Genomic DNA, 26417 nt, shown 5'->3' with positions numbered 1-26417 from the left:
CGCCCATGCCTTCGAACGCTGGGAGTGTCAGCAGGTGTGGCCAATCACAACGGAGAGGTGTAGCTGTTCGCGCCAATCACGAGGGCATGCTTTAGGGGCGGGAACGCACCGCACAGCGGCTGGTCGCCTCAGCAGCCCGCGCTACAGCCGCTGTGCGCGAAGCTAGGTTGTGTCGCGGGGTGCGGCGTGGGCCGGGCAGCCGGCTGGTACAGCCCCTGCCTGCCCTTCGCGGCCCCGGGCCTGTGCAGGGGAGCCGGCTGGTACAGCCCTGCCTGCCCTCCGCTGCCCCGGACCCGCGCAGGAGGCGCCGCTCCACCTCAACATGGCGGCCGCTGGCTCCTCCCGCGCCGGCGGCCCGGGCCGCGGCTGCCTTCTGGTGGTCGCAGGCGCTGGCGTGGAGGTGACGGGGTGAAGGGCTGCTGGCCTGGCTCAGGCTTACTTGTGTCTAACGTGTAGGTAGGTTAGTGTGCCTGTACCGGCCACAAATGTTGCTTTCAGAGCAGGATACAGAATTGTTTGAAAAATACTGTCGTTAAGTGAGGCAAAAATGTAAGTTCGTCCTTCTGGGGAGGCAAAGAATGGAAGGCCCTTAAGCACGAGGCTGGTGAGCAATTGTTTCACACGTTCTCCAGGCTGGGGGGACATATGCCCCGCCCAGTGGCACAGGTGGGATTGAGAAGGTCAGTGGCAGTTTTGCCTCTTTTTAGTTTATACTGCCATTTTTTCCCCTCTGCTTAGCCTCATAGGCTGTTACCAGAACCAGCCAAAACCCACTAGAGCTCAGTGTCTCCCGGGTGGCAGTGCTCACCCTGCTAGCCCGGGTGGTGAAGGAGGCCTGGCAGTTCGAGGGCCGCTGCTGAGCTCCTGCCCAGCAAGGCTTCCACGCCCCTGGCAGTGTGCAGGGCATGCTGCCCAGGCTCCACCGGCAGCCCTGTAATGACTGCCTGCACAGTACATCAAACACCACCAGACAGGCACTGTGCATGTTCATCTTTGGTATTTCACTACATGATGTAAAAGTACTTCTTTGTTTGGACCGTTTCAGAAAAAAAAAACTTGCTTTCTTCTGCTATATTTGTTTCATAGAAAAAACCTTCCTTATTTTATCAGATCTTGGGTATGCCTGGTTCAGATCTTGAATACCCTGCCTCACACAACCCAGAGAAAAGATTTAAGTACCTTACACTAGGAAGATGTGATTACTCTGTCTCCTTTGCTGTTTCAGCACAAGACCTTCAGTAACTTTTCTCTCCAACAGCCTCTTTTACTAATTGAGTTGAACAGTTATTTTGTGTTAGGTGATTCTGTTGAATATTCTTACATTGCCTCCTACTGAAATGTGCAGGATGGCATTAAACACATCAGTGTTTAGGTCAGTCTAAGAATTGACTAACTGGAATAATAGCTGTTACAGGCATCATACACTCTTTTTGGCTATCCTGCTTTAAGATACATGCTTTAATTTTCGGTTACTGATTCTACTTTGACTCACAGAGATTAAAATTGTGGTGGATGACGTGGACAGTATTTACATGACTCTTTCTCCTTATGATGCTGTCTGGAATTGATAAAAGCTCGAAAGTAGACTTTAATTTCTGGACACCCTTTGACTGTTTCCTTCACCGAAGGTTCTTAAAGAGATTTGGTTGCTATGAAAGATTATCAGAAATCCTTATGAAAAATAGAGTAAGGAATAAAAGCTTTTACTATAAAATCCCACAGAGTTCTGTGCTAGGATTTGTACTGTTGAGTGTGCTTATTTTAGGTTTTTAATATTTTTGCTTTTTTATGGTAGCTGTTGCTAATTATTTATATTTTTTTTTACCCCTCATCATTTGCTTACTGTTTTTCCTTTCTGTAATTTCATGTCTTTTCCCTTCTCAGGAATGTCATAGCATCTGTCACTTACTACCAACCTTCACCCAGTTTCCTATGTCCCATTTCACAGAAACATAATTCTGCATTTCAAGTTACTGATTTCGTATGTTCTTTCTCTGCAGATTCAACCTCTCACACTTGTTTTCTTTATACAGTGTCTACAGGCAACTCCTTTTTATCCTGGGTTTATGCTACATAAGCCAGGGAGCAGCAAAAGCCCACTGCCTTCTAGGGAATATGGAGCAAAGAGGGAGAATGCAGCCAGTGGGGCAGGGGCTTCACCAGCCAGGGCCTCATCCCACAGTATCCAAGCAAGGCGAGCAGGCAGGGCCAGGGCTGTTCAACCCCGAGTTCAGATGATCAGGCAAGTTCATGGTGATGAGGCAAATACAAAGTAAAGCCCGGAAGGTAACCCGCCGGTCAGGGTCAGGCTAAGAGAGAGCAGCCAGAGTTCAGGCACAGTCCCATGATCACCAGGCAGGTGCACAGCAACAAGGCAGTTCTGAGGTCAAGCTGGGAATTCAGTCCACAGGTCACAAGTCCACATCAGTGGAGTCCATGACCAGGCACAGGCATGACTGTGACTCTGCTGAAGGCGTAAGGCTGAGCTTAAATAGAGTGGGCCAGGGCAGCAGGTGTGGATGGACGCAACCAACTGAGGCCATTCAGGTCTGTTTGTGCACTTGGGGCCCTGACAACATACTCTGTTTCAGTGGGGTTGTTTTCCATACATGCAAAAACTACTGCAGAGAACAGCTTTCCACTAGAGGGCTAATACCCCTGTTTCAGGGTTGCTCCTCATTCAAAAGCATCTAGAAAATATTATTTATAAAGGATGGCTATGCTGGAAAGGCATTACAGACTGTCGATAGCACAGGGAGCTTGGCTGGTATCTGTGGGAGAGGCGTTCATCTGAAAGACAAGGCAGGCTACACAGGTTTGGTAATCTGGGGTTATGTCAGAAGAGATTGGCTGACCCATGCACTCCTGGTTGGTGCATCCACGTCAAACAGCTGACTCCAAATGACTGAGTGCTCACCCAGATAAACTAGTATTAGCACACAGCAAGGATCTTTCTAAGCAAAGCTATGTTTACAGCATACTGAACTCTACAAAAAAACAAAATACAAGTACATACGGAAATCTGTGTAGCTATTTTACATCTTTCAAGTTGCAGCTGCACAGGGGCACAAGGAACACAGCAGCACTGGCAAACTATGCTCAGAGATCTGCTGTGGGGCAGATGAAGGGCAGCTATGTAAGTTATGTAGAGTCAAGTGGTTTGGTTTTATGTTTTAAGCCTGAAAATTTCTTCATGAGCTGCAGCTTACATGAATGTGTGTCAGCAAATTCTGGTTTTGTGTGAATCAAAGATTATGACCTATATTAACATTCTAGAAATGGGGAAGACTAGCTTGGCACCTCATGCCAGGACTGCAGTTCAGTCTCCTGATGTCTAATGTCCACTGTTACTACATTTTAAAAGTCAAGTTAAAGTACTTCTCGCAACAGGAACTTAATTAAAATGTGTTTACTCTTTTTGATAATGAATCCCTTGCCTTCTTGACAAAGCATCTGGCAGTCTTTCAGTAAGGGTTGTCTACCTTCCTTAACAAAAAAGAATGGCATTTGCTACAGTAAGTTAAGTTGCTAGGCTTATAAATCTGATTCCTAAGGATTTTTTATTTTCAATGGGTCTTACATTATTATATTCAATAATATGAACAATATTTAGTTCAGACATTATTTGGTGGCTTGCTCAAGAAAGCCACATATCCAGACACTTGAGTTTTCCCATACCCTGTGTGGCAGATATGCATGTCTGTTGTAGTTTAAAAATATTCTTGTTGGAAAATACTAATCTACAGGACTGCATCTAAAAGGGATTTTCCGAGCACTTGGAAACAAAGACGTCAGAATGTAAAAATACCGAACAGTGACACTTGGTGGTTAGTTATGTAACTTGCATGTTTCTCACCATTAGAATACATGAGATGAAAAATACCATTTTTTCAGTCATATTTAGTAGCTAATGTAATTTATGGAAGTCTGCACTTCCCAACGATCTTCCAGAAGTTTTAGAAGCATTAAATAAGCCTCATGATGTTCTGTGGCACAGAGGCATATTTGAATTTTTCAAATGTAGAAACTAGAAACACACCAATTGCCAAAATGTGTTGAGTTAATCATTACACAATCAAACTGATTTGATACATGCTGTATTCTCTGGGCCACGTGTCCCTTCACATCCTGTCATAATCTCTTACATCTTCCTGGCATATACATTCCTACTTCCTTTAGAATCAAGCTATATGTGTATTGGAAGTTACTATATTGTCACGAAAAAGGCATTGGCTATCTGTTTATTCTCAAATGTGTCCAATTTAGAAGTTACTGTTATCAAATAAAGATTATTTAGCATAACTAACACCTAAAAATCATAAAATATTAAGAAAAAAGCCATTAATATGAACTCACATTATTTGACCGGCTAAAAATTACCCATACCTTGCTGGTCTCACGCAGGTTTGTGTTTCCTGATGGCACAAGAGATTGTCCAGGCTTCCAAAACCAGGAGGTCACTAGCAGTCAGCACTCACAGCCTTGAGATTACAGCTGTAGCCCCAGGGCCTGCAGGCTCCTTAGAAAGTTGCCCAAGAGACCTGTGTCAGCTGTAAGAGTCATAGCAATCACTTGCTTACTCCATTCAGGTGTTAAAGCGGGCAGGGAATGACTTCATTATTGCTTTCCAATCTCTCCATGAGTTGCATTTTACAAGACATGTAACTGCCAGGGCAGGCGGAGGTACAGAGAAAAATCATACTCTGAAAAGGAGCTGTTTGGGCACGTGATACCAGCTTACTTCCTTAGGTCTACCTGAGAGGAACAGCTCGAGGAGGTAGAAAGAAAGGCTAAAACCAGAAACAGTAAAAAGAGACAGACAGTCCTGATGGTTGGGGTAGGTGACTGTTTCAGTGTTAGTGCCTATGCTTTTCTACGGGTTTTGTTGGGGGCAGGAGGTATTGCTACTGGTGTTTTAGGCGAGTAGGAAGATACAGGGTATACAGCATATGTCTATATTGCACAGTTGGCCAACATCACTGGCTCCTGTGCTGTGTTTGAAGGAGATCCCATTGCTTTTTCTCTAAAGAGGCTTTATGGTACTTTCCAGCTCAATTATGCCCTGAGGGAAGTGGGAGCAATGTCATGATGATGCGTGTGCAATTTTTCACTAGGTAACTTAAGTGTCTGTTTTGTTAAATACTCCTGAAATATTTTGTCTGACTGTTACAGGAGATGAAAGTAATTATTATCTATTCATTATCAAAATAGTAGGAATTCTGGATATTTTGTATATTAATTTTGAAAATTAATACTTTTTAAGAGAGTGTATTCATCAAAGGAGTCTTGTATTCAGGCTTTTCTGAAAGGTAGAAATATTTTCACATGGAATAAGCATCTTTCAAGTATTTTCACATTAGATGGAAATACTTTCATCACTTGAGGCCCTTTCTTGGAAGTCATTCAACTATGAGAACACTCGCTTTTAATAAAAGACTGTTTAAGCCAGTGGGATTCCTGGAATTCCTGCGCCATTTATGCTCTTCTTTACACTTTTTTTAGCACATCTTAATGAACATTTTCTTTGATCCCCACAGACTTAATGGTGGTAAGAAATAGTCATCTCATTAAAACTAGGAAGGCTGTTTTACAATGAATTTAGTTTTGACTGGAGTAATTTCTGGGGACCTTGGTTACAGACTCTCAGGTATAGTTACCTTAGCCCATGTGATACTGTCAGTGTGTATATGGAGTACAAATGCATGTACACCTGTTATACAGAATAATAATATCTATTATAGCAGTTTCAGGAAAAAATGGCAAGTACTTTACAAATGTTAGTTAAGGTTTATCGTATGTCAATGAAGTAAGTATTGATGAACTGAAACAGATGTTAATTTAACAATATTGCTAACATGAGCTATGCAGATCACATTTTATTACAGAGAATACTAAATTGCAATAGGTCTCTATTGTTAATCTCACATGTAAGAAAATAAACAAAACCTGGCAGGATCCCTGTAGACAGTTTTTTATCTCTTATTAGCAAGAGAAGGGGAAAGGAGCTGACTGGACAGGAAGGCTGCTTGGACTTGATCTGACACAATTTTTAAGCAGCTTGCCTTAGTACTCTTCAGAGCCACAGGCTCTGCAGAGATGTGGCTTCTTTTTGAAATTATGCATGTGAATATTTCTGACCAGTCCACTGTTTCTCAGTTTTCCTGGGGAAAGGAAATTGACTTTGCAGAGTCAAAAAGAAAAAGACAAGATAGACTATATGAGGAGTACCTTACCTGGTCACTCCTTAAAGAACTAGAAAAGATGAATGCAAATAATGATGGGTTATCTCTGCTTTAGTATAATGTAATTCTGGGGGGTGGGGGGTGTAGAAAAAAGGTGGAAATAATGCCACAGAGCCTTATTTATAAGTTATATAAGTTATATATAGCTTATAACAGAAGTTGTGATATCTCATTAAATTCCATAAAAAGCTATACTGGAAACAAAGCAGGTCAGAGGTGGAAAACTACCTATGTTTATAAAAAAAGGCTGTGACCAGATCTTTGTAATTGTACTTTTTGGCTTCATAGAGCAGGAGAGTAAATGGTTAACATCTTTAAGGAATGATCTACCTCAGTTACCTCAGGGAAACACCTCAGATTCAGGAACTTTTATGAATGGTGACTCCAGCAGGAGAAAATATTTACACCTCTACGACAACATTTTTCCTCAACGAGACCTCGCTTTGTCACTTAACTTCTCCTCCTAGCATGCTCTATCGCTGCCTTAGTTGTTTCCCTAACATTTGTCAATCTCATATCTATGTTTCTCTATTTCTGGCTTTTTGTTTACTTTCTCACAGATATCTGCACTTCTATTTTAGTACTCTTATCTTTTTCAGTGAACAAGGTCACAAGCGAAAGTGGGCTTTGGCAATTCCAGTATTAGCTGGCTGACATTAATTGACTTCATGGAACTGTTCGCACTGTCATGGTAGCAGCTCCTGGCTTTACAAGTTCACATATATTAAATTTCTCAGATACAATTTCAGTTGGTGCCTTAACAAGAAAATGAGTACTAGGATGTGGGCTGTGACAGAGACTTATTTGTCACAAGCAAATCCGCATTCAGACTTTCAAATCTTGTTTCCACAGGTGCACTGAAAAGGCAGGGCAACGTTGTAACTCTTAAGGTCCTGTGTCCCAAGAAGACCGTTTGGTTTGTAGATTCTGATCCTGAGATTGTCCTTGCACTTATTTAATATTGTGCACCAAATACCTCCAGTTTTCACCGCAGTCTGAGATTACTCCATGAGTAGGCTCATGAGCATGTTTAGTTTCAGGATCAGGGAAATCACAAACTTTATTTCCAAAAAGAAGTAATCCCTTTAGCTTGGTTCTGTGCCAGGGTACTGTATGTAGTCTTGGACAGAGAAACTAATTCTGGTAATATCTCTAATCTCCCTAAACACAAAATAATTTTCAAAACTGCATCCCATTGTACCTATCTTATACTATTATCTTGTTTTTCAGAAGCATTATCATCAGCATAGAAGATTCACTGAATAAAACGTTAATAACTTATTATTTTTAAGTGGGAAATTAACAGTCATTAAAGAGTATTCCTTTCCCAACATCTATAAGTTGGTGGGGAAAATTACTAAAATACATGATTTTAAATGGAGTATTTAAGTAGTGTTCTTTAGTTGGAGAAGGAAAGTGATCAAAAATAGAAACACTAGGTGAAAAATGTTGTAGCTATCACTTGCTATAAAATAACACAGAAATGTCTAAACCCCAACCACAGCTACACAGACTAGGATAGCGCTATAGGTATGTAAAGCATGAGATGTATTGTTCTGATACCACAACTTTTCTATATTAAGCTAGTTAGCATGCACCTGACAAAATTTGAGTTCAGATTTTCCATCATTTTTATATGAATGTGATTTTCCTTTTTTTCTTTGAAAATAAGTCTCCGTCTGCCTAAAAATTTTGAACACATTTTCTTTCATATTTTAAGGTTCTCTTGATATAGCATATTCCAAAGAGTGAAAGCCAACTCCTACAGCAGGGGGGTCGAGTCTCTTGTTGACAGATTGCTTTCTCTAAGCAGTGCCAGGGAGGTTGCAGTTATTTTTATTGGCATTTCTAACAAAACTACCTTTTGCACTCGGATCATTTTTTAAAGATAGAAGTTATTATTGCCTGATTTTACTAGTCATTTGCTTATGTTTCCATTTAAAGAGATTTCTGTCTTGCTTTCCTGATGCTCTTCACTGATAGCTGGTCTGGTATGTTTTGCTCTTGCATAGGAACCAGGTTCACAGTGGTTCTGATGGCTTAGCTCCTCGTTTTAGCAGAACACTGTGAAGCCTGCCTACGTATCCAGCAGCCACCACTATTACATCCCAAGACAGAATTAGGTCACAGCTGGGACACACTGGGAGTGCATAATGCAAAACTCCACCTCAGTCGAACCCCCCTTGATTTGTGTCAAATGCCATTACGTAGGCCCTGCTTCAGAACATTGCTAGGAAGTGTTATTTCACATCTTCATACTTCTCAATCCCATCTTTATATTTCTCAGGCCCAATTTTTAGTTAGGCTTTTGTAGAGTAGAATAAGAAACTTGGTTTGTAAAATTGGGAATGAATAATGCAATAATACGAGCGATTGGCATGAACAGACCTGTTGGCTTTGATGGGACTATTCGACTATGCAAAATAACTTGGGCACTAAGTGTTTGCCAGCTCAAACTCCAAAGCCAAAATGACAAGCTTATTATCAGCAAACAGTATCACTTGCAATGTAGTTGTGCTTTAAAGCCTCAACCAAAGATCTAGCACCAAAAAACCCAACCTACAGTTAGACTAAATGGATCTGGGATTGTAACTTTCAGGCATGTGCTGAGACCAAAGAGGCTGGCAAGGCAATAGGAGTAACTGGCCTCGGGCAATCATGGTTTTTCTGATGTAATGTATAGATTATAATTTTATTGTGTCTATGATCTTTCTCAAAATATTCTTGAGCTACATGAAGGGAACCTGCTATTATTTAACAGTCTTTCTCTGGCAAACGGGTATGGTCAAATTCCATGAGTTAAGCTTAACAGAGTCTCACTTTCCCCATTAAAGACTGGGTGCTGATGGAAATGCAAGAAGACCGCATATTCTCTGCTGCTCTGCATCTAGCTGTGCATGGGGCAGGGGGAAGTGCTTTGAACTGTAATGGTAACTTGAGCAATAATAGGTTTAGAGTGACCTAAAAAATGGAACTCAAATCCAGCTTATTGAAACAATGCAGAATTTAGCATCCAGTTTCCAAGACTAGCCTGTCTGTTAGGTAAGGGCATAACGTCTGCAAAAGAGCCATAGTGCTATGCATACAGCCCCTGGCAAGTAGAAGGAAATCTGGGCTCATTTCATCTTCACAAAACGTTTATAATATTTTTGCTATTATTTAGTTAGAGGGGGGCTTACCTCTGTATTAAAACCATTCAGATCCTTTTTTGAGTTAGTACTAATCAATTGCTCAAATGGCCTAGCTAAAACAGATTTAATGTGTTCAGACCAATTTTCCAGTGTATAAACATTCCTGTCTAAAATAATCACAGGAATAAATTACATCTTTGTTAGCAGCCTTTATGAATTTAACAGAGTTAAATTGAGCAAAGTAGCTGGGAAAAGGTTGGAGAGAAGGAGCTGTGCTCAGATATTTGGGGAGTACATTGGGGCAAAGCACTTTACTAGAACAGCCTGGAGAGGATGCTACTGCTTAGACTGTGTCAGTTCTGTGGATAAAGTAACGGCTCCAGCTTCTGCATCTGTCAGTCTGGCACCTTTAATAAGTAATTAAATGTCACTGTAGAATTGTATACATACTTGGATAAATAATAAATGACAGCTATCACACTAGCATGCGAGCACACATGCGTACCCAGGGCAGGAAATCACATACAGCATTTCATTTGTTGCCAATTTATCTGTAACAAAGTGAGGAAGATGCCCTGGGGTCTGGTGACTAACAAGGAGCATTGTTTATGCTACAAATCCCATCCGGTTATTAGTCTTTGAAAAGTGCTTTGTTTAGCTTATCAGTGCTTCAGCAGGAATGCCAGGGGCATTATTTTTGTTCTAAGTGTATTTCTGTTCCAATATTACTGACTCCCGTTCCACCCCTCCATAAGAGGTTATGTGTTACCTGAGGGCTGAAAATTAGGCATGTGCTTCAATACCTTGTTGAATCAGGATCAGGATGGTTAACACTGCACAAAAACTAAGCCCTTAACAGGTTTCCTTATTAATTTTGCTGCATTAAATTGGAGGACATCTTACAGAAGTCAAGCCTTTCTTAAGTCCCATGTATATATGCCCATCAATTAAAATTATTTTAGCATGTTAGACTTTCTGCTTAACTTCCCCACTTTACTTGATAATTGGCAATATTGTATTACACACTCTGGAATTGCATAACTGCAGAATTAGATTATCACAAGTGTCTGGCAAATTTTAAGCCTTTTACAACAGTACTGATAAGCTGCTACTCTATCAGATGATCAAAATACCTGTAGTGTGCCCTTGATCAAGTTAATATTTAAAAATAGCAATGCAATTTTTAAATTAGGTTCAAGTATCTTTTCAATTATGTTGAACATCTTTTGGAGGGAGATTTCTACAATGTTTTAGAAAGGGAGGGCTGGGTTTATTTCCCAGGAGTCCTCTGCTTTGTTAGCAGATTTGCTTTACTTGAGGGGAAAAAACCCAAACCACCACATTTCTTTCATAACCATAATTTAGAAAACCTGACAGATCCTTGCCATTGAGCAACTAAGTTGACAAAGACACGTAGCTGGCCTTAATGAATGATTTTACACCACCACTGTCAGCTGGTGTAACTCATTCAGGTCCTCTCAGACATCTCTGGAAGGAGGAATGGTAAGCCCAACTTTGTGTAGTTCTTCTGAACCATGGTAGGAAGTGTTCATTAGAATGATATCAATAAATAACCAAAGTATTTATTTATACTTTTAATCATGAGATTACTTTTGGAAAATCTACATGAACTGATTCTTCCTTTTAAAATATGTCATGTTTTTAATTGCCTTGTGATTAGGATAAATATGTATTGTCAAAGAATGAGCTGTCCAGTGTATCCTCCCTGATCATTAATTGTCCTTGTAATTGAGGCACAGAGCAGTTGCTCACCTATCAAAGGAATCTGACCAAGAGGTCACACAGTATTATGCCTTCCTAACAAGTCTGAACCTCAAAGCAAGGTCTCTTTTTCTTCTAAATAATGGCACATGTTCATGGAAACATAAATAAATATTTGTTAGCACTTGAATCTGCTAAGTGCTTTTTAAACTTTAATTCTTTCTGTTAAGCATGTTGATGAGAATGAACTCATCACTCATGCTTTAAAATTAAATTTCCTTGTGGTAGAACTGAAAGATGTTGTGAGCTGAGGTGTATCAGAGAGATAAAGGTTTATACCAAGGAGCTTCTGGCTTCATAATCAACGTGATCACACCTTTCATTTTGCATGCAAGTATTAAACATTTATCAAATCTAGTGGCTGTATTTCAGTACAATAGACTTGATTTTGCAGAGTTGTACTATAATTATTTTCTGAAATGCTCAGCTTTCATTTTAAGCCAAAAGATGTGTCCAGATTTGAAAAGATCTCCTTATTTTTCAAAAATCTGACTGTTATATAGGGAGCTTCTGGCCTTGAACAGTTTCAAAGCCTGGCCCCTAATGAGATACCTACATGGAGAATTCTTTTGCAAATCTGACCCCAAAAACAAGTAACAGCTGTGGTGCTCACTGAGAAAGGAATATAAACATAAGGGCCTGATTTTAGAAAAACTTTAAACTGTATTTAAAAATAAACAAATAAACTTCCCATAGTCTTTGCCACCCAGCAAATTTAAAATTTGACATAAAATACATCGTCATCCATTGCAATCCCTATAATCTTAATCAAAGTCTTCAAAAGTCATCTGTCATATATGAGCATGTATGTCACAGTACATTCAGCTTTCTTCTTGCTAGTTCGTGAACCTGGAGGCGTTCATTTTCCTTCTGTACTTTTTACATAGGGAGTCACTTTATGTCCATTATTGAATTTAGGCGCATGGTCTGGTGAAAATTGCTGCTGGTGTGCATTGGTGTGGTGGTGAGGGTTTTCTCAGTGGACACGGTGATCGAACCAATTTGGTCAGTGAGAGCACTATGCCAGCATCCCCTCATGTGGGTGATGGCTTTCACCACTGAGAATTAATTAAAAGGTGACCAGTGCCACCTCTTGAAAATTCGGAGCCCTGCCCAGTTCTTTCAAAGAATACTCTGGTGCATTTGAGAGGATGCTGGGTCCCCAGCTTTACAACGTAAGAGTTGAGACATGCCCTGTGTTTAATATTACTGTTGGCTAGTGGCAGGCATCTCCAGTACTTGGCCTGGGTGATTTAGGTATAATCCTTACCTTTCTCAGTCTCTGTCTGTGCTGGATAAGGTGCTCAGGAGTCTAACTCTGGAGTAGGGAATTCATGATGGGGAAGATACCCACAAGATAGGTATTGTGGTACTTAAAATTTGAGGTGGCAGAGTTTAAGGCTTTCTCTGGATCTTTGGAGCCTAAGTCTGGTTTTGACAATAATTTGCTTCTGAACTTTGGAATTTGGTTTTGGTTGTGTGTTGTTTTGTTGTTGGGGTTTTTTTGTTTGTTTTGTTCCACCAAGTGAAGTAAATTGGCTTCTACTGGACTATACATTTTACCATCCCATTCTGGCTGTAGCATGATTCCCATGAACATGGCTTAGAAACACCAATATTTTATGGTTTTTAAAAATGACTCTTAGACAAAAGCTGACATTAGCTGTTCAAAATTAAGAAAATTGTATGGAAAATCTTGACTTGGGGTATCTTCATATAACATAATGGGAGTTGTGGGGCTTTAAAGTATGAGGAATTCTTCAGTTTCCCTCCATCTCAGATTTGGGAACAGACTCATTTCAAACTTCACCAGTGTGAGCAGTATGAATCCTGAAGGAACTTTCCAACTTGATCTTCTGTGCCAGCTTTGTGGCACTCTCTAATCTGACTGCAGCTAATCAAGGTACTAGAACATGATGCTTCTGCTGAGAAATGATGCAAGTTTATCTCACTTCTCCCACAGCAGAGATGTTTCTGGCAGAGGAGCCTAATTTCAGTATGCTACTTAGAAAACTACTTCCATAGCCCCCGTTTTATTCATCAGAAGTACTGCACAGTATCAGTACGGCAGTGTCCAGGCCTGGGATTTTCAAAAGGGAGATAGGAACCAAGATTCAAACACAAGGCTATGAAATAGTAGCTTTTATGGGCACTCTCAGAGTTTCCCACCTAAAATATTAACTGGAATGACAATTTTAATTGTGCTGTTTGTAACTACATGTAGAACTACTGCATGAGAGGAAGCTCCCTAAAAATCTGTCATTTTATGCAATCACACTAAATATTTATTTTAAGACACAAAATACTAACTGCCATAATCACTGTTTCAATTGCTAATTCAATCTGCTAGTTCAAATGTTCAAAGGCTGGCTCAAGATTTTGAAACGGGTAAATTAATTCTGGCAGACTCATAGCTATGTCAGATATCATCTGTCTTCTGTTTCTGTCAGGTCCAGCTGGGTGGTCCCCTTATAACCAGGATAAAGTCAACTTGAACACCATTTTGAGTTCTTGGACCCAATAAATGAGAAATTTGATTATGTGCATATAATCTTTTAAAAATAAATGAAAGATGTGGCATGTTTTTCCTAGCCTGTCTACTCAGGACAAGGCTAGGTCACTGATGTCTTTGCCGAAGGTGACCCCAAGTCTCTTTTTTTCCCCCAAAAAATGCTCTGTTAAGAATGGCTATACCAGTTCAAAACCAGGGCAATCTGCCCTCTCTGCAGCAATGGATGCCTAAAGAAGAATAAAGAAACATTAATGATGCTTCCCCAGAATACTCTTTCATCATCTAGCGATTTATGGTTCAGGAACTTCCTCAGTCAGGTGCTACCGTTGCTTTTAATAGTACTTGATGCATAGCACCTGTTGAACTCAAATTTCCAGTATCCCTAAGAATGTCCACTGCTTAACTGCATATGTAAAGAACTGCCCGTTTATTTTTTTTCCTCTGAATCTGCCACCTGTTAGTCATACTGCAAGAGCTGGTTGAGTTTCCCACCTTGGGTCACTGAAAGAAAAAGAAAATAAAAAGCCCTGTTTTGTGGTACTGGGTTTGAATGATTTTTCTTCATTGTATACATGCACATATCCTTCACCTAGTGTTGTTAGTGCAGGGTCATTGTCTGGGTCTTTTCTCAAATTCGTAGTCCTAACTCGAACTGAAGTGCTGTGAGAGCAGAGCTTGAGCATTTTCAAGGTCTCAACAGGGACCTGCACTCACCTGATGAGTTTCCAGCCCCTTTACCTCGTAGCTTACCTCAGCAGCCAGGACTGGTATCATATGGCAACGCATCAACATTCAATTTTCCTATTTTCTAAACAGCACAAACACTGTTTCTGTGCACTTGCTCATGTAACTCAGCAGAAGGTGAGTCATCTGGAAAAAAACTATAATCATTTGTCCCCTAGGAGTCATATAGTAAGTTAATTACTGTACAACACATTCTGATACAAAATACAGGGGCAGTTTAAACCTCTTGAGGTTGCAAAGGGCAAGAGAGCTTTTCAGAATTTCCATTGATTATGGTCTGGGAATGCTGGGTTTCCTGTGACTTGGTATCTATTGCATAATCAGGAACACATTTGGCTCCCTTTGTTGTATGAGACAAGCTAAAGATATGTGTGTATTATTACTCTGCACAAATAAAGAGTAGAAACCTAATCAGCTTGTGTCATGTATGCAGTGTTTATAAACACAACTGCTCTAGGGCAGTTCCTCAGCTGATGAAAACTTACTGCATCTTGTATCAGTTGAAATAATGCTCTTCTGAATCAGCAAATACCCCACCACTACTGCATGGGAAGTAAAAATTTAGGAATGTGATGTGCCATATGAATTTTTAGGATTGTGTTAAAACCTGCTTATTTGGAGTTCACGTGTCAGTGTACTGGACTGGAATCAGATCGTTGCTCTGTTTAAGTTATTCGTATCCACTCATCCCAGCTTTGTTGGGCTATTGTGTGGTTGTTATCTCAGTAGGAGATAATCTTATCAGTGCATAGAGAGGAAAATCTGAAAACAGCGTAAATGCCTTCAGCATCTGAAATATTTCTGTTGAGAATCAGAAACAAATACCTTTATAACTTCACAAAAAGTAAAGGAGAAAGACTTTTCTCAGTAGTTATGGCGTGTTGTTTTAAAACCTCCAGTTCTTCTAATTTACAGATCCTCATTATAGGAAGGAAGGACTGGTATTAAAGGTGCTGATTTAAAATTACTGATTTGGTGAACTCATAATTGTAGACATGCCTCTGGCAAGAGACCCAGTTTCCTGAACACTCATTTGGCAGAGCTGGATGATGGCATCTCTCTTAGAAATACTACATTAGAAAAAATAATTACTTTAAAATATCTTTGTCTATTGTCAAATGAGCTTGAGTCTTCAAATTAATTCTGAATCTTCCAGTATTTGACATGCAAAATACAGAATCTATTCCATTTTCTCGTTATAAAAACTTCTATAAATAGATCAAATCTTTGGAAGTGTATTCATTGATCTGTCATCAGGTGCCAGGTACCAATCAGGTGTTGGAAAATAGATAGGTGCCAGTCAGGTATATGAAAAACAAATTAAGAAAAAATCCAAATCGGGCAACAAGGGACAGCAGGCATACAGTGATACTGTAATCTCAAAGTACGCCATTGTCTCATCTGAATGCCTGACTTCAGTAATGCAAAAATAATACCCATTCCCTATAACGCTGGACCTCTGTGATCGTTAAGAAACATGTGAAGTTCATAATTTTTTGATCAAAATACAAATTAAAGCTGTAATTTACACCGTCTCCTGTTAAACCTCACTAAGCCTGCATAGGCAGTGGAGGACAGTCAATAACCCTCAAGATGCTGCCTTAAAATAAAGGAACTTCCTTGGAAGCTCCCTCCCAATTTCAGAAGTGCCCCTCTGGTTCTGGGACTGATAGAAACGTTGAAATAACTTTACCTTGAGAAAGAAAGGACACTAACCACACCATTATTACATTTTCTTCAAAGACTAATCTCATCGTAGTTACAGCAGTCAAACATATGGTCAGACGTAAGTTTCTCCACAGTGTGCTAAAACTAAGAAGGCAGGTCCATCATCCATTACAGACCAGCTAATGCATCATAATAAAGGTAGCAAAACCTTTCCATGTGGTAAGGAATCAATAACAAGTAAGAACAGCTATTTTGTCTCCAATTGTATCAAGCCATCCTGGAATAGATGAATATATTGGCAAACAGGCTTTTACTGCTTACAGGCAATGATTTAGGAGCAAAGACTGGAAGACTAACGTACATCCTTCAGCCTTTCCCCTCCAGAAATATGATAATACACTTTGGAATTTAAAATGCCTCTTTACCATTTCAGAGGCTTACAGAATTCTTAGCTTCCCACTCTAAAAACAAAGCTCAATATTATTTTTAATTATAGACTTCACTAAGCAAAGGGAAGGATTGATTGGAAGCAATTTATTTACTTAAATAAAGGAATCTCTTTGCTATGTAGCCTATGGCATACACTAAGAGTACCATTCTGCCACCCAAGGAAGGCAGAGAACACACTGGACTTGATTTTAGTACATTTAAGTGATAGGCATAGCTACAAAGGAGGAAGAAATACGGTAATGATTAGCTCTGTGTGACAGCTATACTTAGTTTCTGTGACTCTCTGCTAATAATAGTAAATTATTATTAATGAACTGAATATGTCAATCAAAATACTAATTTACTGAAGACTCTGTACTACTACTCTTCCAGGTCACTCCAAATTTGGCAACATAGTAATCACAGTGACTTGAGCTGCCCCATCTGCCTCCAGACAGCTACTCTCCCAGTAGAAACCAACTGTGGACATCTATTCTGTGGTAAGTTCTCTGGACTGGCAGTGCAGTGTTCAGACAGGGTACTACATAAAGCACTCCTCAAACAGAAATCTGAAGTCCTGTGTAAGAACCAGGACCAAGCCCCTCTCCCTGGAATTAACGTAAGTGCTCTCACTAGAAGCAGGAGAAGTCCCATCTTTATATCAATAACTGTATTTTTATTTGCTCATTGCTTTCACATCTACAATGTGCCACTTTTGAAATACCAAAGAAGTCTTAAGATGACAAGAAGTAACAGATCATCTCACAGGATACTGTTAAATTACAACACAAACTCATGGAATGGGTAAAACGCACCAGAAAACCACACAATGTATATTCAACTGTGAAAAAAAAAACTATTACAAAAATCAGCAGTCAAACAATCATACAGTTTGTAACTGTGAAAGCTCAAGACATAAAAACCAGGAAGTCTTACCTTCAAGTGTGAACTCACTTCTGAGAAGACAGCTTGTCTTTTTAATCAGCAGCAATAAAAAAAATCCAGCTATCCCATAAAATTAACTCTGCTTGTATTTATATTGGTGAAAACTGGGAGTAAGACACGCTGGACTTAGGTCTGATTTGGTTCAACAGACTTGTTTCCCATCTAAAACATTTGTCTAAAGTAAAACAGAAGTGATCTAGAGCATGAAGGCATAATTACATTGGTTTGTAGTCCTATAAAAGCTTTATAAACAACTAAAATAATATATACTGAAAGTCACATATTAATTGAAAAAGTGAGTTTCTAGTTGTGTATAAACGTTCTTATAATCTGTTTATTGTTTTTCAAGTAAACCCATGTGGTCATACAGGAGAAAAATATGCAAAGACATCTCATCATGATGTATGCTCCAGTCCAGCATCTGTCTTAACAGGAAATGGACAGACCCAGATTTAGAGGGTCCTTCTGTTGAGGCTACCCATGGTGTGCTCTCCTGTCCCCCTCCTGTGCATTTATAGTCACTGGATAATCTAAGTAAAACCATAATTCTCTAGATAAATGTGTCTGCTAAATGCTTTCTTTGAGGCTGCTAAGCCATATGGTGAGGATTACAAAATTTAAATGATTTTTCACAGGGAATACAAGGATGAAGCATAGAGTAGTGGAGGGAGTTACGTTCATAATTGCATTTATAAAGAGGATTTCAGTATTTCTAAGGCCCACATTCTGCACTAGAGCCAGTGTGAGTTTTGCATCTGCTCTGAAAGGTGGCAGGATAAGGCCACCAGCATACTTGGACTGAATGTTACTTCTCTCAGACCTCTGAGATACATCGTCCAGTGACTTTACAGGTGAAGTTTACAACCTCACTGCTTCAGCTGCTTATCAGGTTCCTTGCTGAACGCTGTCATCCCCACAGCATGGCTGGCAGAAGAGCACTGGAGTTCATATTCTGATGAGGCTGAAACTGCCCATGAAGGTTCTTCAGGGCGACTGTGCAGCACGAGACCAGTAGCCTCTGGCAGAGGGGCAGGCAGGCAGCTGGAGGCAGTACTGTCTGATACTGCCACCGCAAGTCACATCAGAAGACACTGGTCAGAACCACAAAGCTCCATTCTACTGCGCTGGCATTTTACAGAGACCTTAAAGCAAGTGCAAGTGACATTTACAAGCCATTGATGCTTCTTCCACCGTGTAAGAGCGTTATAAAAAGACCTAAGCACAACGGAGAACAAGGGGCTGTGTTGTTAATGCTGGTGCAATAAAAGCACAGTTTTATCTTTAGGAAGTGTCATTTTTCTCTACACTGAAATGACTGCTCACGCAGCACAAGTCCTTATCACCACTGCCGCTGTCTCTGTGCTCTGAAACCACAACCAATCAGTGGATCACCAACAGCAAGGGACACTTTGTAGGGCTCATCTACCTCATGAGCGACACCATTTAATACTTCAGGTTGTTTCATGTTTTCATAATAGTGTTTTATAACATACAGGAAAAGGATGCTTTGAATATAACTCACTCCAGGACAAATGGTAAGTGTATGGCCTCAAAACGTGTTTCAAATAATGTTGTGATAGTTAATAATTTCAAGTACAAAGATAGACATAACAACAAAGATCATCAACTTTCCTCTTTGCTAGCCTGGTTAATTTTCCCTTTTCCATCTGTGAATATGACATAATGATATTTTACTTTATTTTGAGATCTGCAGAGGAGAAGAACCATACACAAACTTGATATATTTTATTCTCATTAGCTGTATAAATTTAGCTGGGCTTTAGTTTCCTCAAGTACATCACCATTCACACTCTGAAGCATTGATTCCAGTGCAATGCATTATATATGTTATGACTATGTTTATATAGTAGAAATGGCCTCTGTAACATGTCTGTTTTTCATGCCTTAAACCAATAAAACTTTACATTGGGCTTATCAAAACCATTCTGTGTAGATTTAAGTCTGTTGTGACTGAAATCGGTAATAAAACTTCTCTTGATGCCCTGTGGAGCAGAGCTAAGGCAATGCTGAGCTCTCTTAATAAATTCCGCTCTGGTAAAAGTTTTATTTAAAAAATGTGGTCAACCCAGAGCTTTTAAAGAAGATTAATGTGGACTTATAAAAAATGTCTGATTTTATTATTAGTAGTAATTCATACAGTTTGTCCTGAAGTTTTCCTTTTCAGCTTCAGTTTGAACCATATGTTCAGGAAGTTCAACTGAAAAGCGATCCTTGAGCAATATTATTTCTTTCTAATTAACAATAACCACAGAGGTATTTTAGAGAAACCTACAGACTCCCTCAGAAGGTTGTGTAGCAGGCCAGATTAAAACAGGATTTTGTCTATATTATGAAAAGTTCACTGAAGCCCAAATAGGTCAACTTCAGAGGAGTCCTTCCTTTCCTGTTCTACTAAACAAAGGATTCTGCATGCAGCAAATTTTAATTTCCATGTGTTTTTTTTTCTAAAAGCCCTTGAAGAACTATGGGATCCATCAGTGCTCCGTTGTCATCGCTGAGACTGAGCACAGGCACAGCAATGCAGCCATGTGGATCACGATACGGGATCTGGACCCACTGGGTCAAAGCGGTTCTTCGAGTCAGGTGTGATGTTTGTCAAACATGGAAGTTCAAGCAAAAGCTGGAAGCTGGCTGCCAGACTGAGTATATACATACCGCATGGGGATTTAAATATAAACACGGCCATGTGCCCAGCCAACTGGTCTGGATATGGAAACATAATAGAAGAGTCATAAAGCAAAACCCTGCACACAAATGAAAACAAAAGGAAGAAGCACAAGCCAGACAGAGCAAGGCTCATAAAAAATACCTTTTGGCCAAATTTAACATCCCTAGTCTGAGTATGTAAGATGTAACAGATAGCATCATGAACATTTTTATACTTGATTTCAAACACGGTTTCTCTAATAATCCCCTTTTCAGTGACAGGGTGGGTGCAGAAAACCCTGCACTAAAAAGCACGTGAAGATTCCTTGTTATACTACTGCTTACAAGAAACTACTTGCTGATTACTTTTAAGAACAAAGAGCATTTTCCAAGGCAATAAAACAATTCCAACAAAATGGCAGTGCAGCGTTCTGCTTGTTTTCACTGGGGTTCTTGTCAAATTTGATCAGTTTAAATGTTGATTCATTTTTTTCCCCTGACCTGTCACACTGCACACTGCACCCGGGAGCTGAAAGTCAAGCTGTGCTGCTTCTGATTAGATGCTATTTGTGCTTTGCTGGTTTTGCTGTTAGTGCCAGCACTGACATTCATGTATGTCAACCACCACTGTCAGCTATACGTGCCCTCTAATCTTACTGTCCTCAGACTCTGCCCTCTTTCACACCTGAGACCTCGGGATGTTGTATTTAGAAGTTAGCAGTTGTCTGGGTAAGGAGAATTGAACAGAATGCAGCAAGTCACTCCTCCAGAACTGTGCATTTCCAGAAGGGTAACAGAGTTGAAATACAGTTTGATACCTGTACGATACTTCATCACCAAAATACATGTTGTGCCACCGGGAGTCTGCATGCCCAGGCTGTCCCTTGGCTGTGCACGTTGGTTTATCTGCCATAACTGGCGCTCATAACCCCTGAAAGCCATACCAGCTCTGGAGGAACTCCACGTTTATGTGCTGCCTTTGTCCACAGCAGCCAGCACTGCGCTCTGAAGCGTGCCTGTATTCCCGAGTGCTTCAACAACAATCCAGGGAGCTTCAAGCATAAGATGCTACCCACAGGAAAAGAAACTGACTCAAAGTCTCTCTTAGGAAGCCCATGTATGGCTGTATATACCAGCATAGAAGAGCTAAGGCTCTGGTTTTGCACAGTCACTTTGCAGAGTAAAACTATGTATTAAAATGAAAGAATTACGTTTACTTTCAGAGTCAGTTGTAGAAAGAGGGTTTATTAATTCTGACAACTTCCTTGTAAACATTAAATATGCTCAAATATATTTCATGCATCTTAATTTCCTTTTTGTTTGTGGGTTTTTTTGTTTTGTTTTTTTGTTTGTTTGGTTTTTATTTTTTTGTTGTTGTGGGGTTTTTGGGGTTTTTTTGGTAGGCTCCTGTCTGATCACATACTGGAAACACAGTCCCTGGTTAGCAGCAATAACCTGCCCTCTCTGCAGACAAAAGGTGAGACTTAACCTCCATCTCCACATACCATTATGATACATATAGAAATGACAAGCTTGCGCTCTTAATAGCAACTTTGTTTATCCTCTAATTTTCTGTAGCGTTTCAAAACCCACTTAGACTTGAATGACCCTGCAGCCATTCGCATTTATCATTTGACACGTCATGTCAGGCAACTCCGTGAAATATTAAACAGGCCTCCAGCATTTTACTTTTGCATAGTTCTCTGGGATAACACTCCATAAAAAGCAATATGGAAATTCCTAATCTCACCTGACCCCAGTCAGAGGCTGCCTGTTGTACTGGAAGGTTGGATGCGGGGTATAAAAGGAAAATGTTCTTGCTATTGTGGAACTGCCGGAGCTGGACAAAGGTCCAGTTGCAAGAGAGAAACTACAGAGAGGCACATACTACAGAACGCTGTCCTTTATACTGGAGATTAAAATACTCTGTGCTAATGCCAATCTTATCTTGTGAAGGTGGTTCTTCTGGATAACATCTCTTGTGAAAGCAACAAGATAAGCCAAGCAAACAAATTGTACATGACATTAGAGATTACAACAAGTGTTTCTCAGGGCAGCCTCGACCCGTGAGTATTTATACCTCCACATTTACCCCGTTAGTAGCGCAGAGGATTGAAAGAGACCCAGCAATGAAAACTAGTTTGTATCATTATGTGAATTACCTTTTACACACTTACTGGCAATACTGTAGTGGAAGGGTTACGATCCACTGCTGGGTCCAGCACTTTCTGGTAAAGGTGCTTCTTGGAGTTCCTTAGCTCGGAGCAGTTCTTCTGCAGTCGTCCTGGCAGGGAGTAGAAAGCAGTGTGGGATGAAATACAGGAGGCAAAGCAGAACTAGAGATGGTCAGGCTGGAACTTTCAAGTATGAACTTGGATTTGAACTCCAGGATTTTAACTCGCCTCTGAAATTTCAAATGTGATTCCAGCTTAGAAGCAGCTGTTTTTTACCCCAGGTATTGCCAAATTTGAACAGTCCATGCTGGCTCTGCACTTTCTTGAAGTGGGAATCCCAGCTGGTACAGAAACATGACAGGCAGTGGAAATGATGTGAAAGATGAGGGCTGAAGGCACAAGTGAAGCCCAATCTTGACAGGACGTAGAACATCACCAAAGCAAATCTTCCTCTCCTGTCACAACCTAGTAGGGGTCCTGAAAGGACTGCGGGGTCCGTTTCGATCTATGGACTAGACTAAGCACTGTGGAGGGCAATATTATTTTTCAACCCAACAACCTAGCATTAATGAAGAGGAATAATCACCCAGGCCTATGGCTCCTGTCCACAGCCAGGCAAGACTTGAGGCCTCATTTTCAAGCATTCATATCCTACACTTGATGCCAGGTTTTAACGACAGGCATATACTCAGTGCAGCCATTAAGGCTCAGTTTTCAAAAGGATCCAATATCAAGCATAAATACTTTATTTTCAAAGTGCTAGGGCTGCAGGGATTCCTTTTAGAAGTGTGCCGCCAGATACTGCAAAATAATTGAACAGCATAGGTGGATTTGGACAGCACAGAAAGGTTCTGCGTTCAAGAAACTGGAGTCTAGAAGTGCTTAAGAGACACCTTGAACCAAAAGAACTGCATGCATCAGAACGCAAAATTATGTCAGTCATCTGAATATTTAGTTCGCAGGTTACCTTTATGACATACAGTTACTCCTGACTCTTACCTTGTGAGGAATCTTCATTTGGGGTGGTCTCATATGGATTTTTTTTCCTAAGAGTTGCCATTTGCTCCTTTGGAACTATCATATGCTTGTCTTCTCCGTTTGACATGAAGCCTGGGCCTCTCTGTAGGACACTTAGAACAGCTGATGACATGGTGGTTGTTTCCTTTCTTTTAATTAGCCTGATAAACATTTGTCAGCAAATTGCACCTAATGGGGTAAATACGGCAAGGCCTGCAGCTCAGAGCATGCTGCCAAGGGCCTGACTGCCTCAGACTTGGGAGTCCTTGGTCAAAATTAATCAAGCAATGACAGGCTTCTCTCTGCAGGCAGCGTATGATGGATTTGTCGTTCTGTGGCTGACAAAGGCTGAAGCAGGACGCAGTAATACTTGCCGTGGCCAAGTGATTCGATGTGCAAGCACTTAGGCGGCTAGTTTTACCCTGTACACTTGCTAGACTCTTTCATGCTGCATTTTTCTGTAACTTATCTTCATACAAAGTGCGTGAATTGAAAATGCCTAAAGCTATGAACAGAGCTTAAAATTACAATGCCAATCAACTTGCAGCTGAAGGGTTTTACAGCTCTTGAGCTTTAACATTTTACATCTTGGCTCAATCTGAGCAAAATTTTAATTTGAGAACTTAGCATACTGTACAATTTGCTAAGTTTGCTAAGTCTTGTATAACACAAGGAATGTTAGATAGTATCACTACAAAATCTTGTATCAGTGCTTCATGTTATCACAGCTGATTACACATCCACTGGAATACCGATTTTTTTACAGTTCTGCAATGAGTACAATCCTGATTTTGAAACAGATAATACGATACTGGTAGTTACACTGGCTTGGAAGTAAAAAGCAACTATAATGTAGAAGCATTGCAAGGGGGAAAAAAGCATTAAAAAATCATGCAAGAAATGTGAACAAATCTCTGGGTAACTTTCGTATAAGCCTCTGCCAGGTACACAGCTTCCTTGAACTCTGTGCATCTAAGCTTTGTAACAGTCAGCATGACTCTCTGCTTCCTTCCTAGACTTCTTCATACACTCCTTGTGATTTCCTTGTAAGTCTTGGTACCAGTTCAGCCAGAGAGATCAAGGCCAATTTTATGATGATGATATAAATAGCAGGAAGTTTACAGAAAGTTTGCCCAAGTTGGGGGGTGCGTGTGTGCATGTCTGTTTGTGTTGAGCTGCGAAGAGTTAAAAACGCTGGTACGGTACCAGACAACCCCACACATCAGTCCCTATATAATCTGTACATTTGCCAAGTACTTGGAGTCAGTGAACTTCATTTTTACATATGAATTGTACATTAAGCTTTATGAATATTTATTGCTCACAACACACTGGTCTCCAACTGTTCTTTCCTTCTACATATTTTCAGCCAACATATTTTATTATGCCCTTGAATTCTAAGATATGACATACCATTATGTCGCAGTCATTTTCTTGCTTGTTACACTCTTTTTGTTATGATGTTTCTTCATTTTTTTTTCCCATCAACTTTCATTGTCTTTAATTATGTCCCTGAACTTGTGAAGCTGTTTCTTTTAACAATGCATACTTTGGAAACTGCAACAATTGCTTTTCCATGAACTACAAGGCAGGAAGTGCATTGTTTCTTTAAAAAAAATTACCAGATGTTTTTGAGTGCTGACTGCTAACATAAAAAAGCACAGAAACTATTATTTTCCAAGTTCTCTAAGTGTAATTTTGTTATTGTGTAACTTCTGTTTGCATTTAACTGGGAATTACTGCCAATACTAAAAAAATGGAATTTCTACCAAGCTAAGTGTATAAAGATGGAGTCCATCTATGTGAATACAGACTCCTTGGAAAGAAACTGTAGGTTGTTTCTCTTGCATAATACACTCACCAGGAGAGTGGCAGTTAGCAGTTTGAAGAAAAGAAGGATCCTCGTGAGTGACCTACAACAGAGTTGTAGCTGATCTGAATTACACTCTTCTGTTCTCTCACCCCTTGCTTCTTAATCCACTCCTTCAGCTGGGGACCCTAGTTTTGCTTTTTAAACAGAATTGTACCTTTTATTAAGAAGTAACCTGCAGGTGGCAGAGAAAGAAACAAGTTCTGAGAGAATTTCACTGGCAGTGCTTGGATCTTGCAGGATCAAAACGAATTGTACTGTCAGAGGTGAATCATTTTTGCTGTATACAACCAGCATGTCCACACTCTCCTTGCGCACCCAGTTACGCCACAACCTCTTGTCATGAACCCGGCAGTACCTTGTAGGACCGGCTATCCTGGGCAACCTTCAGAATCACCTGGGAACAAATAAAAGCCTTCTGTTGCCTGGGTTTGGCCAGCGGGTTTCTGGGCCCTGACAAATGCAAGTCTAAGGAAGGAAAATGAACCCTCGCTCCCTCTGCGTTCCCTGTACCTGCTGTTGCAGAGTTCAGCTCTGCAGCTGGCGGCCCGTGTAGGCACATGTGCTCTGAGCTGGGCCTGGCTGGAGCAACATGATGAGAACGGACAGGGAGAGCTGGGCTCTTCAGGGCTGACTCCCCGTAGGCAGCTGGCAGGATGGAAGGGAATGCACCTGCATTATGAACGTATTTTCAGTGACTGCATCTGCCTGACTTAGTCCTTCAATGTCAACAGCGGGCCGTTTCATATCTGCGCAGTGATTAATGCTCACTGAGGGCAAGTTACTTGCAAAAGACAAAATGGCACAAATTATTGACAGCAAACCGACTGCACTGCAAGAATGGAGGCCAAAAAAAGAGCAGGAGACAGAAGAAAACAGAGAAAAAGACTGCACAGCTACAAAAGCGATTCTCAAATATCAGCCACCAAAGAAGAATTATAATCAGCTAAAAAATACAAACCCAAACTGAACTTGCCAATGGAAATCGTGTTTGGGTCTCAGCTGTGGCAGACACTAAAATAAAAAAGACCATGCGTGATGCCAGGTGTAGTTACCTGTGAAAAGCATGGCAAAGGGCAGCGATTCAAGTCCCTTGAGTCATGTCCGTTGTCCCTTGTGCTGCTCCTGCTTGTGGCCAGTCTAAATACAGCCCCTGGGGTACCGGCAGCTGGCCGTCTTGTCTTCTGACCGGAGCAAATGGTTATTCCTTGGCCCCGGGGTGCAGCGATTGCCGAC

General features: G+C 40.5%; 1 protein-coding gene across 1 annotated transcript; it reads left to right on the top strand.

Annotated features, from left to right (window-relative positions):
• Positions 1-115: 115 nt before the first annotated feature.
• Positions 116-25578, top strand: LOC106631262 (E3 ubiquitin-protein ligase RNF170-like). Its single transcript, XM_055724966.1, is given in 7 exon segments — positions 116-2181; positions 16843-17008; positions 21524-21597; positions 22077-22101; positions 22104-22186; positions 23250-23333; positions 23335-25578. Coding segments are annotated over 7 exon segments (852 nt in total). The 5' UTR covers positions 116-1983; the 3' UTR covers positions 23557-25578.
• Positions 25579-26417: the final 839 nt, after the last annotated feature.

The sequence above is a fragment of the Falco cherrug genome, chromosome 12, assembly GCF_023634085.1.
Source record: "Falco cherrug isolate bFalChe1 chromosome 12, bFalChe1.pri, whole genome shotgun sequence".
NCBI lineage: Eukaryota > Metazoa > Chordata > Aves > Falconiformes > Falconidae > Falco > Falco cherrug.
The sequence above is the reverse complement of the archived record's forward strand: the minus strand, read 5'-3'. Positions and strand labels throughout refer to the sequence as shown.